Source organism: Lygodium microphyllum, chromosome 22 (genome assembly GCF_053477565.2).
Source record: "Lygodium microphyllum isolate KBCC chromosome 22, Lygodium_microphyllum_v1.1.10, whole genome shotgun sequence".
Taxonomy (NCBI): domain Eukaryota; kingdom Viridiplantae; phylum Streptophyta; class Polypodiopsida; order Schizaeales; family Lygodiaceae; genus Lygodium; species Lygodium microphyllum.
In genome coordinates, this window is record NC_141156.1 from 38,078,099 (window position 1) to 38,097,910 (window position 19,812).

At 37.6% G+C, this 19,812-nt stretch overlaps 1 protein-coding gene across 8 annotated transcripts in view; it reads right to left on the reverse strand.

The window, feature by feature from the left end:
- Nucleotides 1–5,074: 5,074 nt before the first annotated feature.
- LOC148017041 (protein DETOXIFICATION 46, chloroplastic-like) overlaps nucleotides 5,075–19,812 on the reverse strand; it is a 40,178-nt gene continuing 25,440 nt past the window's right edge. For 4 of the 8 annotated variants that reach the window (XM_087662806.1, XM_087662805.1, XM_087662804.1 and 1 more), the window contains exons 7-15: nucleotides 8,876–9,014; nucleotides 8,625–8,762; nucleotides 8,474–8,542; nucleotides 8,283–8,393; nucleotides 7,973–8,101; nucleotides 7,106–7,183; nucleotides 5,818–5,889; nucleotides 5,623–5,685; nucleotides 5,081–5,475 (exon numbers count right to left, since the gene is read on the reverse strand). In XM_087662806.1, coding sequence (XP_087518932.1) covers nucleotides 5,383–5,475; nucleotides 5,623–5,685; nucleotides 5,818–5,889; nucleotides 7,106–7,183; nucleotides 7,973–8,101; nucleotides 8,283–8,393; nucleotides 8,474–8,542; nucleotides 8,625–8,762; nucleotides 8,876–9,014 — 892 coding nt within the window. In that variant the 3' untranslated portion in view covers nucleotides 5,081–5,382. The other 4 variants (XR_015687861.1, XM_087662807.1, XM_087662808.1 and 1 more) reach the window with 4 other exon arrangements.

A 19,812-nucleotide genomic window follows, 5' to 3' on the forward strand; every position in this document is an offset into this window, starting at 1 on the left:
ATTTCCTTAAACACAAATCGAACAAGAGAAGAGAAATAGAAAAAGCATGCACGACACAAGATTAGGTACAATCTCCCCCATGTATGGGAGAGCACCTCTCCCATGCATGTATTTCTAATATTAGAATAAGCTTTTATGCCCAAAATACATTGAGAGTATCCTTTGCTTTTACTCACTTTGCATGATATACTTTTGTACAAATAAGTAAGAATGCACATCTATCCTAATAACTTTACAAAATTAGTATTTTGTCTTCTCTAATAATACATCAAAAATAACTTTACAAAAATAGTATTTTATACAAATAAGTTGAGAATGCACATCTATTCTAATAACTTTACAAAAATAGTATTTGTCTTCTCTAATAATACATCAAAAATAAAGCTATTAGAATAAGCTTTTGTGCCCAAAATACATTGAAAGGATCCTTTTCTTTTACTCACTTTGCATGACATGTTTTTGTGCATATAAATGAGAACATGCTCTATTCTTATAACTTTACAAAAATAGTATTTTATCTTCTCTAATAAATACATCAAAAATAAATATATTGTGCATGTGTGCATGCTAAGAAGTCCTTGTGCTAATATGCATATACAAAATATGTTGCTTCTAGTATTATTTTTTTTTCACATTGAAGAGTGCATAAATTTCACGCACAAAATTACACACTCCAATAATAATAATAATTTCACTTACACCATCTAATTATTTGCTCACCACAACGCAATACACGTTAGTATTCTTTCATCTATGTTCCACGCATAACACGACCGCTACCATACACACATGTTCACATGATAAGTCATGGAACATGTAGCAAATAAATAAAATTTACAATAAATTTTGATAAAAGGCTATGATAAATATAGTTCCATAATTTTGGTAAAGTGACGTGATAAACATAATTCCATATTATTTCTTAGGGGTTAAAGAGCAACTATCCTCAGTTGATAACTCAAAGAACAATACACAAGGGTGGCCAACTACATGCAAGTGTTGCCTACTGTGAGGTGAATCTACACCGTATACTAGTACTATCTACTACAATGAATTTGCACTATAAAATTCCATGGGTTTTACACAAAACACTACCTCCTGTGATGAATCTGTGCTCGTGGGATATTTAATGTTATTGAGTGGTAGGCATCAATTAGATTGTCATATTGCAAAGTTAGTGTTAATTTCTAAATCCATTGTGATTCTTCCAAAGAATTATTTTTGTACATCAACTAACAAGAGTCCCAAGGCCTGGGATATCAATATTACACTATCGCATCAATAGATAGACCTCAATATGATATAGTAAGGTATGTATTACTTAGGGAAAGAAAACCTAATCAAGTCGAAGAATCTTGTTGAGCTCTAGCAATCATACCATAAATTCAAGTTATGAAACAATCTTCCTTACTAAAGTTTTATCATGGAAGGAATTTCAAAGGGACTACATAGTAGCCTACGAAGGTTTATTCCTTGGCTACCTTGAAAGGTTTATGGGTCATGTACTCCACAATAATGCTTAAATAAAGTTATGAAATAGATACCTATCTAACATACAAACTTGAGATTGAAAGATGTTCTAATTATTAGTCCTTTTCTTCCGTTCTTCCTAATCTCCTTCATGTGTTTACTTATTTATTTCTAAATCTAACCATGTTGTTTCATTAGTTCCTAAAATTAGTTATTTATCTTTCTTTTGGTTAGAGTCTAACATAATCAATTCTAGAGAAGAAAGACAAAGTAGTATTAACACTTTTCAAAATTTTAATTTGAAGCAAAACTTATCGTTTTTTAAGTCTATTTCCATGTTATTACTTCTTTTTACTGATAATACTCAAGGTTGGAATTCGTAATCCTAAAGTTTATTCTCCTAATCTAATAATAGATGACTTATGACGTTAAAACCATAAAAGCATTTGGATAGCAATCACTACAACCAGTAAATACTCATGCTAATAATCACTACAACCAATAAATACTCATGCTAATAACATAAATATAGAGCAAAATATTATATGCAACAACAACAAAACTAGAGAACAAACAAATAATATATTCTTAAAAACAATAGAAATACTCAAGATCAGTCACCATGAGATTTCTAAAACTAGTTTAGATCAAATGTATTTAGGTCTCTTAGAGAATGAATATATAATGTTCTATTTAATGATGTCAAATATGAATTTTAATCAAACTAAGCTATCCCCTAAGATTGTTATGGAAGTATACTATATTTCGATATACACTTGTATGTATGTATGTATGTATGAAATAAATTCATATGAGTTACCACCATGTAAGATGCTAGCTTCAAAATGTTTGGAACAAATTTTTCCTATGAATTAAAATATATATGGAAAGAAGCATACCTCATGATTCATTTTTACCTCTTGTCGCATAGAGTCAATAGTCAAACTAGGTGTATAGACTAGTAACTTCTCCATTCATAGAATTCATGCAACTTGTACTAAGGAAGGTTGTAACTTGCCTCTCAATGAATGTGGGTTGTGCAAGTATGCTCCTATATTTTTAAGTTAACTCACAATGTTTTAAATTTACATATAGACCTTAAGGCTTGAAATAAGCCTTGGAGAGAAAGTCTTGGGGAGATAATTATGCTTAATTTATTGTAGATGACGGTTGAGAACATCGATGTGTCTCTATAGAGCCATTCTTGATTTCATTAGTTTGAAGTTACCCCATCTATATAAAATATTTTGGTAGAATTGCTGAAATTTTTGATTGATTGTACCTACATCAACAAAGATTGCTAACCCAAAAGAAGAAAGAGTAAAGTTAGTTGGTAAAACTCTCATCAACCTCACACCCAAAATTAAGTGTGGATGCAAGGCTTTAGTATGTTATAAAGTAAATAGTTTTCATGAATCAATTTTACACTAAGCCTTAGAAAGGCTTTATGAACAATCGGATGGTAATGGCAATGAGGAGTTGTGTCCGTGCAGCTCTAGGGGAGGCACCAAGACTACTATCATTAAATCTCTTATAAAATTAATATTAAAATTCATAGCCTTTGAACTTGTAACGTCAAGGTTTGAAGTAGGTGTATAGATTTCATGGGATGATGCACATCAATCTTCACTCTAGCATGCATGTGTAAGGGTCCTAAGATGGAGCGATGGACGGTGTGTGCTTGGTATAAATTTAAACACATCATCACATTTAGATTTTATGTCACAAGTGAGGAGAGTTGTAATTGATTATGCCTCTAAAGCCACCAAATTAATATCCTTGCTACCAAATTAGGAGCAAATCTCTTCTTATGTAGTTGTATTTGTAAAAACATCTACTAATGTCTAACTAGCAACTCTCTAAGAACTATCCTCTTATGTGAAAGAGACTATTTATATTATCTTCACAAGAAGAGAGATTTCTATTCATAAACACCACATTCAAATAAATCCAAGCCATAAAGCAAATAATCTCTTAAACATCCCATCATAACAAAGTATTTAAGGGCTATGTAAAAAGTGAATTTGTCAGTGTCTAATGCAAGTGCTATGTGAAGATCCGTACTATGGTTTGGCCTTTTATCTACTAGTCCCATTTTATAATCAAATAATGCTTGATCCATTAGGACTATTAACTTTGTCGGTCTACATTCATTAGTAGAACAAGGCTTCAACTACAACCCACCTTGCATAGCCAAGGGATTTGACAAGGTGTTTAGTTTTACAAATACTCAAAAAGGTCCCAACAATGGAGTAGTCAAGATCCAAGGTTATGCATGAATGTTGTTGAAACCTATAGAAGCCGTGTTGCTTAGCACATCAATTTCATTGGCAATCCCTTAGGCTCAAAGCTAAATGTTATATGGTAGAGGTCCTTAAAAGAAGTGTAGACCTTTGCATAATTTTGAATAAAAATTTGACCAATAATTGTGTTGATGTTACACTCAAAGAATTATGACAAATCTTTGTGTTGATGATACGCTCAAAGATTTGTCATTCTAACCAATTAACAAGATTTACAATTTTTCTCAATTGGTAAGTAAGCAATTGTTGATGTTAGGTAAGGCTAATACTCCTACTCATCAAGCCCCTCAATGAAACATCCAAGTTTGAAAGAGCAACATTTGTGAGACATTTACAAAGTGAATTGCAAGTGCAATAATGTTTTAAGAAGATGTAGATTGTAGGTTCTACAATCAAATAACCTCGAAAACATCAACTAACATTTTCTTTGGATTTCAAATCTTTCGATACATTAACATAATATAAAACACCATTTCCTAGACACGTAAAAGGCATCTTCACAAGTCCCTCTTATACATCCAAAGGATTCATAGCATCACTCAATTGTATAAAATTGGATGTCAATGTCTAGTCTTGTCTTATTGACAAGCTTTACATTGAGAATAGGACAATTGTATAGTACCATACATTGTCATGAGAATAGTTGGTCTTTATAAACTTTCGTATCACTGCAACGTTACTTCCCCAAGTTACTTTTACATTGGTAAACCTCCTTTCCTCTCATCGTCATGTTTAACTTTTCGTAATTTTCCTTTTTGCCTCGTAGATGTGATTGTATTACCTTCTTGAATGGCCCCTCTTTTTTGCATTGTTTTGATATTGAAAAGGCCCTCATTTTTTGCATTGTTTTTTTTCTCAGGAGGAGGCGCATTTCATGAAGGTTCCAAAGGTATCTTCAACTTGTAGACCTTCCCCATGAATATCCACACGCATTTTTGGGTATAACAAAACGTATGAGCATGTGTGCACTTGCATGCCTACTTATGTGCAGGAGTTCACTTGCACATCTGCTTGTACCCCATGTGCGTGCATGCTTGCGGGCCTGGACCCCTGAGTGTGCATGCATATGCACTCCTATAAAACAGGCAATGTGGTTGCAAGGGCCTACCTAAATATAATAGGAGAGGAAGATGATGAAGAGAATAATTTCCTACCAACATCTAGATAAGCAAGCATTTGGGTAAAAAGTAATGCTCTTTCTTTTACTTCAATGAAAAGCAGTTCCCAAAAGCTGCTTGGGACTGTTTAATACTACAAAGTGAACAGCAAAAACTACTCTAGTTAACTTGGTCTAATTCTACCAAAAGCAGACATCAACGATTCCGAATAGCATACCCTCAAGGGAAGGCCAATGATCACAAAACAAGGGACATACATGCCAATGTAATATATTGATTAATTCGATTAACAATAATTTCACGTGTAATAATTGTGGGAAAATGAATAATGGGTGAGAGACCTTTCACTCTGTAGAAAGCAATGGGTGTGTAAACTTTGAGGGAATTACTGGTTTGCTTTGGTTTTTGGGGGTGTGTGTCGGAGTTGACGAGGGCTGTGAATTGTTACAAATATGTTGGACGGCAAGCTTCTCGTCCCGAGACCAACATCTTTATGCATTCTTCGCATGCAACCCGGAAATGGGCGAGTCTCTTAAGACACTTTTGTCAGACTTCAGCCTCAAGTAGGATGCAAGAAAACGCGCCTGCAATCAGAAAGACAACCTTCTTTGATGCTTTCTTCTTTCTGTTTACCCTAGCCAAAACCCCCTCAACACATATTATCTACAGAGAGAACATATTCTTGAGTGTGTGTGTGTGTGTGTGTGTGTGACTGAATTTAGAGGACATACAGATTGGAAGCCGGCAAGGGTCCACCAAAAACCTGGGAGCCCAAAGCCCAGACGTTTGACTGCCTGCAGCACAGAAGCCAGATGATTTTCTCAGTAAAGTTATCAACCTCGCATTATGGGATATATATCCTAATAGACTGAGATGACAACCTTCTTACATTATTGGTGACGGAACGTCCCTTGGAAACTACCTACCAATAATATGGTTGCACCACCAAGGAAGCAAGTTGCCATACTCGTGCTCAGAAAGTTGAAATCTCGACCAGCCTGCAGGATAAAATCGAAGCAATAAACCAATGTGTTCTCTCTCTCTCTCTCTCTCTCTCTCTCTGGACTCAGGGAAAAGCGGATCGCAGGTCCCCATCACAAATGGGGGAATAAACCAATCTCTCTCTCTCTGGACTCAGGGCAAAGCAGATCGCAAGTCCCTATCAAAAATGGGGGACTCAAGCCTAGCAACATATCCCCACTTATAGAGCATTCACTTTCTTAGAAGCAGGCATGAAAAGATTGCACAACCATTTAGATCACACGGGAGGCATGAGGCCTTCTTATACACCTCCATGTGCTTATAATCATTTCCTGGATTCTCGACCTTGTTTTGCCTTAGTCATGACCATCTCTGAGAAGCAAGCACAAAACATTGTCACAACACTAGACATTATTTAGTGACATGCATGTGAAGCATCACAGACCTAAGCATCAAAGATGCAAGCCATGAAAGATCAAAACGAAACACTGTCATGAAACCTAGAGAATTAAAAATGCAAGGTTTGTCATCATGTATATATATGGAAGACTGTAATGACTTCTCAACCGGCTGTTGCTTGGAGTTTAGACCACAATGTTTTAATCTAACTAATCTAGATTTTGCAAGGATAAGGGTTGCAGCCCCAAAATGCAAGCATGCTCCCTGCTATTTAAATCAACGCACAAATGACTATGAGCAAAGCACAGAGAGAATCTATCTACGTGATAGTATACTAGAAAATCTGAAGCGTAAACAAGGGAAATGGGACAAACAAAATTACCTCTACCATGAATATGATGACATAATAATTGCCTAAAGTGGCCACAAAGTAGGCATTCACAACAAATAGGCACCAGGAATCAAGATGGAGAGCACTAGCCAAGCATGAGCACAAGTGATGCAGTGGATGTACAATGATAACGTAGGAGTGCCAATGGGTGGCTTTATACAGAGCACAACACACACACATGCACACACATGCATTCCCCCCCCCCCCCCAAATACTAGTCTCAACTCTTGTACGACAATTACCCGTAACGAAAAAACAAGACACCTGGCTCCTCAGAGAAAAAATGTGATCGAAGAGCATAGGTCTCATCCTCAATCTTCTAGTCTCAAGTTAGATGTCAGCCAAGCAAATTCATGTATGACATATGCTAGTGTGACCATTATGCAGTTCAATGCAGCCTCATAATTCAAATATAATAATCAGGTTAAAAATGTAGGCCTTACTAGCAGTGTCCCTTCAAGTGAAAGCAAGGGTGGTGTAATCACAAGACTGCAAAGAAAGGGCACAGTGACTCCTCGCATCTGCACAGAAATTCAAAGTTCAATACTGAATAATATACTAATTGACTTCAAAAATCTCAAGAAGACCTGCATAGAATATACAAGTAAAAGGCCACCCCATTGCCTTAGAGCTTCAAAAAACCAATGCTACATTACAACAAGCGGATGTTGTTGAGTATCTAGTCCACCAGACAAGATTTCAATCCAGATGTAAAGACTTGATCAAAGCATGCCTTAAGAAAATGCGGAAAGAGTACACAGCAAGTTAAAGAAGAACCTGCTTTTCCCCAAGGGCTGACTCCACAACCCTTCAAACCCAAAATAGGGGTCCTTGATAACTCCTACACACCGCAACTCCATGCAATATGCTTTGAGTCGCTACTAGCTTAACTACTCCATCTAACCCATAAGCTAGATGCACATAGGTCACTTTTTTTCTCAAGACCATCCAATCCAATGGACCTCATCTAACATACAAGTCAGAAACAAATATTTAACAAGCAAGACTGCATTAATCATGTAATGTTAGTGCACATCTGAAATACTGGTACCAGTTTGTGTATGACAACCATTCGATGACAAAATAAACAGTGTCTATCTTGACAAATGGCTTGAACCTTGGCAAAAATAAAGGACATTGATGTCATCCTTTCCAAGTCTTTGTATAATTAGACTAAGCTTTAAGACAATGAAACAGACTGCTCGAACAATCAAAATCTTTTTAAGGCCTTAAAGAGAGATATTCTTCTCAAAAGACAAGACAGTGCTCAGTGTCAATGCAATGAACACATGAGATTGGAATTCACCAACCTGACTTATTACTCCAAAATCGTTGGTGAAGACTTGAGGAAAAACCCAAGGAAAGCAGATTGCAATACACGCAAGGAACATGCCGCACAGAAAACCAATTAAGAGAAGTGACCGCAAGAGCATTTTTGCCTAAAACCACAGGATCATTGAAGATGTGTTAATGCATGCAGGTTAACTAATGCAGTGCAAAAGAGAAGCCTGAAAATTTCAGTCTCTAGAAATGAACTGCACCATCCTTGAAAAACTCAAAAGTGTGCAATATCAGAAATGAAAACATTATGCAGTCCATATTGTATGTAGCAAACAATACCTTCAAAATGTTTTTATTTTTCCCTTCAATAAGGCCAGGCATAAAAGACTGAGCAGTTTGACACAATGGTTCTCCTGAAACAGTGCATGTAGAATAGATTCCTATCATCACCTACATAGACAAAGAATAAAATTCAAATGTGCCAACAATTGGGACAGCTCAACTTAGTCACCAGAAGTGTATATATGCACCTGATGGGCTGCTAGAGTCACAGCTCCTAAAGTTGTTGATAGAAATGTGATAAATGCATAGAAAGATACCTGATTTCCAAGACAAAATTAGTTCATGCTTTGTACCTAAGGATGTAGCCATGAAAAACTTGCCATAATATAAAGCAATGACCTTTGACAGCATTGTCAAGAGTACTGGAGCAGCTATTCGAACCATATGCACTAACTCAATGGTTGACGGAATGCGAAGATCCAGAGCATTGTACCCTTTTTTATTAAGTGACCTCAACATCAGATATCCTCCTATGTACTGTCATTACACAACCGAGTGTTGGTCTTAATGATTTTCTCGGGTCAGAAAACGGTGCAAGACTGAAACACGACACAACAGTAGTGGTAGATAAAACACCATGAAAATCATACCTGAGAAAGCATTGTTGCCCATGCAGCACCAGCAATGCCATAGCCAAGGAAGGTGCAAAGTAAAATATCCCCACACAAATTTACAGAACTTGCAACGGCCAAAACTTTTAAGGGACCCCAAGAGTCTTGCATGCCAAGACTGCAACACCAAGAAAGCCATCAAACTAGAATAAGATCTCATGAAAACATGGAATTTAACTGGAAAAAGAGAGTGTGACTGCATAGGAGACAATTGTAAGGCATAGCAACATCAATTACCATGCATAAAATGAACTTAGTGCAATGACTTCCCTTGTGCAGGCACCTTACAAAATAACAGATCATTTATGGACTAACATTTTGCCTGCATAAATGTAGGGCACTGCATTGAAGACAATTGTAAAGCATAGGAACATCAACTATCATGCATAAAATGAACTTAGTGCAATGAACTCCCTTGTGCAGGCACCTTACAAAATCGCGGATCATTTATGGACTAACATTTTCCCTGCATAAATGTAGGGCAAAACCAGCTAGAAAGTAACTGCTCAACCCCCAAATCCTCAACAAACTTATTGGCTAATGATTCGGCCCTTTCAAAGTTTTCAGCAGCAATGCATAAATGTGTGTTAGAATGAGAAGGTGATAGATCTACTACCTCTCATTCCCCTGAGGTAACCCACCTCACTTGTTTGCAATACTGCACTCTCGTTAAGCTAACAACTTTCTGCATCATCAATCAATTATCATATGCACACAGTCCAGAGCTGCTGCATTTGGCTGTCCACTTTGCCTTAATGGCTGCCTTGACTGCTTAGTGCACATCATTTAGTGATACAGCATGCTTTAGCAAGTCAAATTACATGACGTGGTCTAAACTATTGTTGCATGTGTAGGATTCATAGGACTTATGGGACCTAGTTCAAGGGCAAGAACCTCAGCCTGATTGTTACATCCTTGTACATCAAGATGGGGGCTAGCAGCATTGGTCACTGTGGTTAATAAGACTCAAGGCCCTAACCCTAAAGTGCCCCTAGTGCATTCACACTAGGTCACTATATGACCACTGTGACCAATGCTCCTTGCACCCATCCAAACAGCCAAGGATGTAACTCCAATCCTCAATAGTGTTTTTAAGAGGTAGCTTGCTCCTAGGAGAACTACAAGGCTACAGCTATTGTTGAGTTGGTGCAATGTCTTATGCCTAAATTTTGCTCCCAACTCCAACATTTTGACATTGTATTTGAGCATTGGGTACATTTGAGTAACCGCTATACAGCTCGCAATCATATCCATTGCATAAATCTCAACCACGAGCTCTTAGAGTTTAAGGTACCTCTCAAGTTGGCTAAGTATCAGCACCTACTTCCCAAATTGGCCACTATTGGCCTCCAAACACAAATGATGACCAAGTCACCCTGTTCCGTAACAAGCTACCCCAAATAAATTCCAAGAAAGTTCGATATTATGCAACAAACCATATCATTGGTCACGACTACCCACCTTCTATGAGTTTGAATGTCGATTCTTGTGTTTCACAAGTTATTTTATCAAGCCCACAAGCCTCTCTTACTATCTTCAAAGGTGCTCTACTTTCCACTTCTCACAAAGGAAGCCAAAGAGAGGGAAGAATAATAACTCTAAGATGCCTAGCAATGAGCAGATTAATTTGCAATCAAAAAAATAAGCTTCTCCAATTTTTCTAGAAGGCAGGCCATTTTAATTATGAGCATCATTCAAAGACCAAGGGCACACTGCCCAAATCCTTAGATTGACTAAAAATCAGTAGAATACTTCCCTAGCACTCCATGACTACTCAAATCATTTCTAGCCATACTCTAGAACATTTTACACTGCAAAACTAACTTGGATGTGCTTAAGGTTGGGAAAAGCTATCCAAAATTCTCCATGTTGAAGATAATTATTTTGCCCATAGAAAACCATTCATTAACTGCAGTTCTTTTCATTAATTCATTCGGGTTTCACTCTAGCAGCCCCAAAAAGGGCTGGGCATCCACATTCCAGAGCACCATTCAAGACTGCCTGTGCCTATAAATAGGGCACTAGCTTCCTTCATTCCGCGCATTCGCACACATCCATACACTCACTCTCTCCATCAGATTACTCTCTTCTATCAGTCTTCACTCTATTCCTCAGCCTCTCCACTGCTGTCTAGCAGCCCCAAAAAGGGCTGGGCACCCACATTCCAGGGCACCATTCAAGACTGCCTGTGCCTATAAATAGGGCACTAACTTCCTTCATTCCGCACACTCGCACACATCCATACACTCACTCTCTCCATCAGATTACTCTCTTCTATCAGTCTTCACTCTATTCCTCAGCCTCTCCACTGCTGTCTACACCCCTACCCAGCAGACATCTCAATTCATGGACCATCTTATGTAGCTACTTGCTGCCTGGCGCCCTGTTCCACTCATTGCAAGGTGCATTTTCAGGTCAAATGCTGCAACCCATCTGTTTTCCATCATCAAGCCGATTGGGATCATCAAGATTGCTACATGCAACATCTTCCCCACCAGCCAAGATTTGTGTTTTGCAGCCTAGCACCTTTCCGGCATCCACATCATCTCTAACAGGCTGTTTGCTGCCCCCGTACGCTGAGATTTGCTGCAGGTAGGCTCTCTTCTACTGCATTTCAGTGAGAGGCAGGCTGCCCTGCTGTCCCTCTAACTCCGGAGTGCGGTGGTTTTTGGTAATCTTCTCTCTCTCTCTAGTGGCACCCGAGGATTGTGTTCTGCTCCCTCAACCGTCCTTCGCCATTCAACATTTACCTTCAATACCCTACTGCCTGAAGGACTGCATTTTGCTCCCTTGACTATGCAGATTCCCTATAGCTGATGCTGCTTAATCAACCATGACAATGTAGTCATCTTTGAGCTTTGCTCCATTGTATTAGGGCAACCAGCCTTCCTCCTCAGAGAGGGTGGTAATGACTTGATTAATCAAAAATTGTAAAAAGCATAAAATTCACATAAACTGAAAATGCACGCTTTACCACTTTACTCTTGGACAATGGACAGCTTGTTAGCCCCAAAACTAGGGCTTCCTAGGGTATTTCTTTATCATCCATTGCAATTGGATGGAGTACAACTTAGATTCACCAATCTCTTTTCCTAATCCAAGTACTACTTGCTGTCAATAATGATCAACAAGCCTTCAAACCAATTTTCCCCTTGCTTTACTTGGAAAATTGACTAATAAATTTAGCCCTAAATTGAAGTTCGCTGGCTGGCCTCTTGAATCTCCCTGAAATTTTTCAATATTAGCTATTGGAATTCAAGCCTTAGGCCTTCAATTTTGAGCACACATTTTGAGGTAGCTATCAAAACCCTAATTTCTACTGTAAATTAGGATTTACAGCAATTCTTAAAGTGTCTATTGCTGACTAGAAATGGCTTGTCAATTATAGTAGCAACTATGATAGCCTTCTCTCTTTCTCTATCAACTTGCACAAGGCTGGAATGACCCCCTCTCTTTTTCGTGAAGATAATCGAATTAAGTAGCAATATTTACATCAGACCATCAAGTCAACTAAGAAAAAGAGTAGACACGAATCACCAAGACTCTAACACCAGCCACATGACCTCTCTCTCTCTCTCTCTCTCTCTCTCTCAACCTCAAAAGCGTATTTTCCACTTGCATGGGCAAGTTTTGCCAAGTGGCAACCTTCTAATCCCATTTTTTAGCATTATCCAATTTGCTAAACTAATTTTTAAAATTTAATTTAATAATTATTCTAGTGCTCAATAAAATAACTTCACCAACCAATAATTACATTGACTAGGCCAATTTGTCTTCCAAGTGTGCCTGAGCAATTATTAACCCTTAGACTAGCATATCTTAATTAATTAATGCCTAGCCTCTAATGTCACCACTGACATTAGTGGCCAATAAATTAATCTAGGCCCAAATCCAACACTAGGTACCACTTAGTACCTGTCATGTGTTACTTGTTACAACTTTGGCCTTTGGCACCAATTGATATCTCGGGATCCTAGATCCCTAACCGTCAAATAATTGACGTACATCTCACATGTACAAGTCACATTTGCACATTTGATTACCTTTTAATCGAATGCTAAGTAAAGGAATAAAATTTCACATCCTCATCACAACCAACATAATTCAATGTTCATCATTCTTCACTTCTCAACTTTTGCTCTCTTAGTGTTAGTCATACACTCTGAGTTTCTCCTCGCAAACCCTATTGTCTCTATGATATGATATAAGTGCGTATCATCCCATCACTTTTCTTGACACACCATAGCTATGATTGATCTCCTCAACTTTGGAATGGCTTCTCTCAACCTTCTACCAATCGAAACTATCTGGCCCAACTTGCAAGTATCTTGAATGGAAAAGAAGGAGATGAAAATGGCCATTTGAAAATCCACATTGTTTTCTCATTATCTAATATTAATTGACTACTAGAGATCCAATTTAACTGCCCAAACTTTAAAATATAATGAACCACAAACTTTGGCCCAAACTTTGAATTCTATTTTTTAGCAAGCTTGCCCAAACTTTGAATTCTATTTTTTAACAAGCTTGCCCAAACTTTCACATTAAATTTTAAAACCACTCTTTTGGCCCTTAATTGAAAGTTTCACATTTTGACCTTTGGGATTATAGATCCCAAGGTCCTATTCATGCTCTACACTACTATTATAATGTTCTTCATGGCCACGGCTAAGAGTAAGTTTGCATGCTTACGATATCTTACTCTTTTAAAGTATCTACAAAAATTTCAACCTTTGGAGTAAATACCTAGGGTGAGCTCTCAATACTTGGATAGGGAACCATGGTAACTAAGGTGTAGGTTTATCAAACCTCTTAAGTGGTGGCAAAGATTACTTAAAAAGCTTTGGAACAACAAGTTATCTTTAAACAAATAGCCAAAACAAAAAAATAAAAACAACACATGTCAATCACAATCCTTCAAAGTATATAGCTTTGATTTCTAAAAGAAATATACAAAAACCATCCTTGTCCAAAGAGTTTAAAAAGCTTCCATGATCAATCTAAAACCATTGGGACCATTGTCAAAAAGAAAGAAGGAAAGAATCATCACCACAAGCCTTAACCGTATGATGACTTCCATCATGCAACTGCAAGCCATGAAATTCTCCTTCAACGAGGCCATACAGATTTATTTGTGTATGGCAACCACACAAGAGTAGCAATAGCAATATAGCAAGTGATAAACTCATCGGTCGTCCTTGTCTAACCCATTTTCCAAAGGTCCACTAATCAACAAGATAATGCTTGATTGTACACTGAGCTATAGTATCTTGATACTATTGGAAGTGTGGTGGGTGCAAGTTGATTGTACACCAGGCTATTGTATCTTGATACTATTGAAAGTTTGGTGGGTGCAAGAGAGGTTGCAAGAGAGAGTATATATATACATGTTTACAGCATCATTGGATCCCACGCGAGTTAGTAACAAGACAATGTAACACATAAGCAAGAGTAATGAAAACAATGTAAAGCAACATAACAATGATGTTAATCACATAAGAGCTATAGAAAATGAGTCACCAAGTACAATTACAAGTGGAAAAACATGAAGCACCAACTAAGTCTCAAGAGCAAGTGAACAATAAGCAAAGCATCAACTATGGGGTAGTAAATAGGTGCCTTTATATAGGCTACAAGTCATGAGGCTCCAAGAATCAACATGGACAAGAGCGAAGAGGACTCACTACGAACGGGCTATGAATACTTCCCTAGAGGAAGCCAAAAGCACTTTGCTAAGTAGAAAACATTTTCCTACACCTCTTTTGATGCTTAATAGATGTTGAGCACCGTGACAATACGATGATACAAAGAAGTAAGCAAAGTCTTGGAACCATGGATGCCCTAGACTTGCAAAAAATGGATGTGCCTCAAAGATGGCACCAAAAAGACTCCTCAAGGACGAAACACAGAATGAAGCAAGGTAACCGTAAAACAATTCACTCCTAAAATATTCATCCCTGAAACATTGGTTTAGCATGAAATGTTTCAACCTTGAGTAGGCCCCAAGTGAAATGCCATATGAAACGACAAAATAATAAATTTAAGATGCATGTATTCAATATATTTTTTTCCTAGGATTCAATAGATATATGAACTATTGTATTTTGGAATGTTTTGTTGGTGAAACGTGTCTCGCATTTCATCCTTGGTGAAGCATATATCATGGTTACCATGGCATGAATGAAGAAACAACTTCCCACAAGCATTAGCTCACCAATGTCCAAGAAATCCAAGCAAGAATCTACTCAGAGTACCAAGAAGACCATCCAACAACATAAAATGACAAAGAAGTAAAATTATATCTCGAGACACTAAACACAACAAGGGTCTAATTCAGGAATGACTCCAAGCACCATTCTTGCAAGGAAATGAAGCAAAAAGTACAAGAGACGCTATCGTTAAGGGCACTAGTTACCCCATCTCGAATACTACATCCTAAAATCTCCTCTTAACCAGATGGACTAGGAAGCAACCTCCTTGGTGTTGAGTGTGAAGTCCCTTCATGGTGTAAAGCTATAGGGTGTGAACACACCCTTATTTTGTACCCTAACATATAAATACATTTTTACTCTTTATATACCATTACAATCCGGTACGCTCATCTTGGCACTCACTCTCTCACTCTCAACACTATTGCTTCCTTTCTGACTCCCACTCCCATTGCACACTCTTCCCTTCAAACTGGTATCAGAGCTGCAGCTAAGGTGTGCACGCTTCCCAAATTCTATGCATGTCAGATTCAACTTGTATGCACCAAGAAATATCAACTTCAAGCCAAGTTGAGCGTAGACAACAGCTTCAAGCACGTGTACTGGACGACGGACAAGCGACAGGTCAAAAACCCTAAATCTATGCAGTCATTTTGACTAGGCGAGGGCAAGCAACAATTCCCAAGTCACAGGCGATAGTTCCTAGGTCAATGTGGACCAAGTGATAGCTCACGACAACTAGCAGCAATTTTTTTGACTAGCATGGACCAAGCAACAGTTTACCACAGCTCGCGATAGCACCCGACAGTCAGTCAACAATCCATTTGACATTCTGTGTGACTTGCACATCTATACAAGCCTCGCTACACACGTGGAAGCATAGTTAAGATTTTTCAAAATTTTCATGGCTGAATTTTGAGGCTTTTTCCCAGATGCATAACAGTGACATTTAACCTGAAAATTACAAACAAAGTGCACATTGGCTCTGAAAATTTTGGGACTTTTCATGTATCAGTGAAATTTTGTTCAACTAAGCAGAATGCACATTTGGACCTGAGAAATTAGGGGTTTTGCAAGATTTCGAGAAATCTTACTAAATTTGCTCGTTTTATGCTCTCGAGAACACATATTAATGCAATTGGGGCAAATTGGTCAATGAAATTTTGGGGCTTTTGCTAAAATCTGTAGATTTTGGCAAAATTGAAGTATGCAATGCATTTAGGGGACATTTGCTGAAGCAATCTTGGTGATGTAAGCAATGTAATTTGAGTCTTTCATCTCCCGCTTGTGAGATTTTGGAGAAATTGCAAAGAATTCTTGGGTATTTTTGTGTATTAGAAGTTGATTTGGACACATATGTATGTAGTACACATATCAGGTGGCTCCTATTAAGTTGATGTATTGCTGAATATTCATGGTGCAGCAGTCTTAGAGATCTTTTACAAATCTAGGATTGTTGCAAATGTAATTTTTTGTGGCATTGCTAAAGTGGGAGTCACCTGGCAATGATATATGCATCTAATGTATGCTGAAATTTCAGTTATATTGCTGAAAGTCATTCCCTCTACTGTTGTACTTGTATTTGGGCATTGTCTATAATACAATGACATGAAATCTTGCTCTTATTTCCTAAAGTTTTGGGCTGAAATCAGCTGAATGTGCGGCCTATTATTTCCTTCATAAATTACAGCATTGGTACTTCGCACTTTGCTGACAAATGGCCAGTAATGCTTCTAGCAGCAATGACACTAAATCCCTCTTTGAAATCAAGAGCTTATGCTATATGGAAAAAGTTAATGGATACTTATAAAAATACAACTCCAGTAAATTAAATGCATCTCATGCGCAAGCTTGTGAATATAGAGTTTGATGAGTCTAAGCTAGCATCTGAGTATTTGAGTGCTTTCATAGGGATTTTGAATCAGTTGTTGCAAGACTCTCGTTTGCAACCCTTTAATGATAAACTGAAAGCTATTTTCTTGCTAATGACTTTACCTAATAGTTGGGAGGCTTTGGTTGTTTCACTTAGCAATAAAACTACTTTAACCTTTGATGGTGTTAGCGGCTCCATCCTCAATGAGGAGATCAAAAGAAAGTCTAGTGAAGAAAGCAATGGCTCAACCTATCATCTTAGAGGTAGATCAGAGAAGAGGGATAATGCAACAAATAAAGGCAAAAGTAGAAGTAAAAGCAATGGCAAACAACAAGACGGTACTTGCTATCAATGTGGACGTAAAGGGCATAAAAAGCTGGATTGCCAATATTACAAGAAATAACAAGAAAGGAAAAAACAATAGGAAAAGAAAAAGAAGGATGACAAGAAAGATAATGACAGCTCTCCCTCAAAAGAAGTTGCAAAGGCAAATGTTGCATCTAGTGTGGTCATTAAAGAGCTCTCTGACACTAGAGAGATACTTGTTGCAGCCTCGTGCAATGTAGACACTATGGCAACAACAAATGATATGCACATTACCAAAAAGAAAGTAATTAATGCCTTACTTTCATGTTACCAATCATGGATAGTGTGGTGCCTCTTTTCATGTTACTCCTTCCTTGGAGTCATTTTCTGAATACATTGCAAGTTGCCTAGACAAGGTTTACTTGGGCAACAACTATGCACATGAGATAGAGGGTTTAGGTACCATTCACTTGGTTCTTGAAAACGGCCAAGAGCTGTTTTTACAAGATGTCAAATATGTATGTAACATAAAGAAAAGTCAACTGTCAGTTGGGCAGCTTGATGCAAGAGGATATTTTACTACCTTTGGTGGTGGATCTTAGAAGGTCCACAAGGGCTCTAAGCTGATTGTTAAAGGCAACAAAAAAGGGACTTTGTATTATTTACATTGTACATCATTACTTAGCAAGTTCTTGGTTGTGGCTAAAGTTCATTTACAGATGGAACTTTGGCACAAAAGACTTGGCCATATGAGCCAAAAGGGCCTTCAGGTTCTCTCCTCTTTGGGGAGATTTGATGTAAAAGGCTCTGGTCTCGAATTTTGTAATGATTGCATATATGGTAAACATATGAAGTCTCCTTATTACTCTGGTGTCGTTAAGAAGTCCAATGCTCTTGATTTAGTACAGTTTGATGTGTGCACTATGCTTGTTATTTCATATGGGAGTGCACAATACTTTGTCACTTTTATTAATGATTTCAATAGAAAGTCATGGGTGTATGTGTTAAAGAGCAAAAAAAAAGTGTTGGATACCTTTAAAAGGTTTCGTGCTTTTGTTACCACACAAAAAGGATTTAGGTTAAAAGCTATAAGAACGGATAATGGGGGTGAGTATGTTTCTAATGAGTTCAAAAAGTTTTATAAAATGCATGGTATTAAAAGGAAGTTGACATCTCCTTATAATCTTGCATCGAATGGCGTGGTTGAAAGATACAATTGCATACTTTGTGAGAGAGCCATAGAGGTTTCATCCATCTTTGAATTGCATTTGGTTAGCTAATGAGAGTGAACCTCTAACATTTAGAGAGGCACAATCATGTGAAAACAAGAGAAAGTGGAAGCTTGCTATGCAAGAAGAGATAAAGTCTTTGTATACAAATAACACTTGTGAGCTTGTATATTTGCCCAAGGATTGGAAAGCTATCCCTAATAAACGGGTCAAAGTACAATGTATTGATGGAAAGCCCAAGTACAAGGCACAGTTGGTTGCTAAGGGCTATACACAAAAGGAAGATAGAGACTTCTAAGAGGCCTTTTCACCAATGGTGAAGATGACTATGCTTCATGTTTTATTTGCTCTCATTGCATCCTTGGATTTAGAATTAAATCAGATGGATGTGAAAACTGCTTTTCTTCATAGTGATCCGGATGAAGAGTTGTACATGAAACAACCAAAAGGCTTTCCCATTCCAAGAAAAAAGCATTTAGTTTGTAAAGTGAAATGCAGCTTATATGGGCTGAAACAAGCCCCTAGACAATGGTACAAAAAGTTTGATACCTTCATACTCAACCATGAATTTAAATGCAATCATGCAAATCACTACTTATACACTAAAAAGGCTGATGATGAAAGTCTTATTGTACTGGTTTGTTATATGGATCACATACTGATTGCAAGAAAACATAAGAGTACTTTGAATGCTCTTAAAGACAGCTAAGTACAATCTTCTCTATGAAAGATTTGGGGGCAACTGAACACATTTTGGGCATGCACATTAAAAGAGATAGAGGGCAGCACTTGTTTCTCTCACAAGACAATTGCATTAGTAAAGTACTTTACAAGTTTAATATGGTTGATGCTAAGCTTCTTGGTGTGCCTTTACTGCCACATACAAAGATTAGTAAAGCTGATTGCCCAAAGAATGATGCAACTGCCAGTGATATGAAGGACATACCTTATGCATCAACTTGTGGATCTTTGATGTATGCTATAGTTGCAACTCGCCTTGACATTGCTCATGCAGTGGGAGTTGTTAGCATATTCATGTCTAACCCTAGCAAGCCATGTTGGGAAGCAGTGAAATGTACTTTCAGATACTTAAAAGAGACACAAGAGAAGTGTATATGCTATGAAAAGGGTACGCTACAATTATAAGGATTCTGAGATTCGAAAATGGCAATAAATTTTGACACTAGGAAATCTACCAATGGATATGCCTTTACTTTGGCTAGTGAGACTATCTCTTGGAGTTGAAGGTTGCAAAAAATTATGGCACTTAGTACTACAAAGGCTGAATATATTTCAACC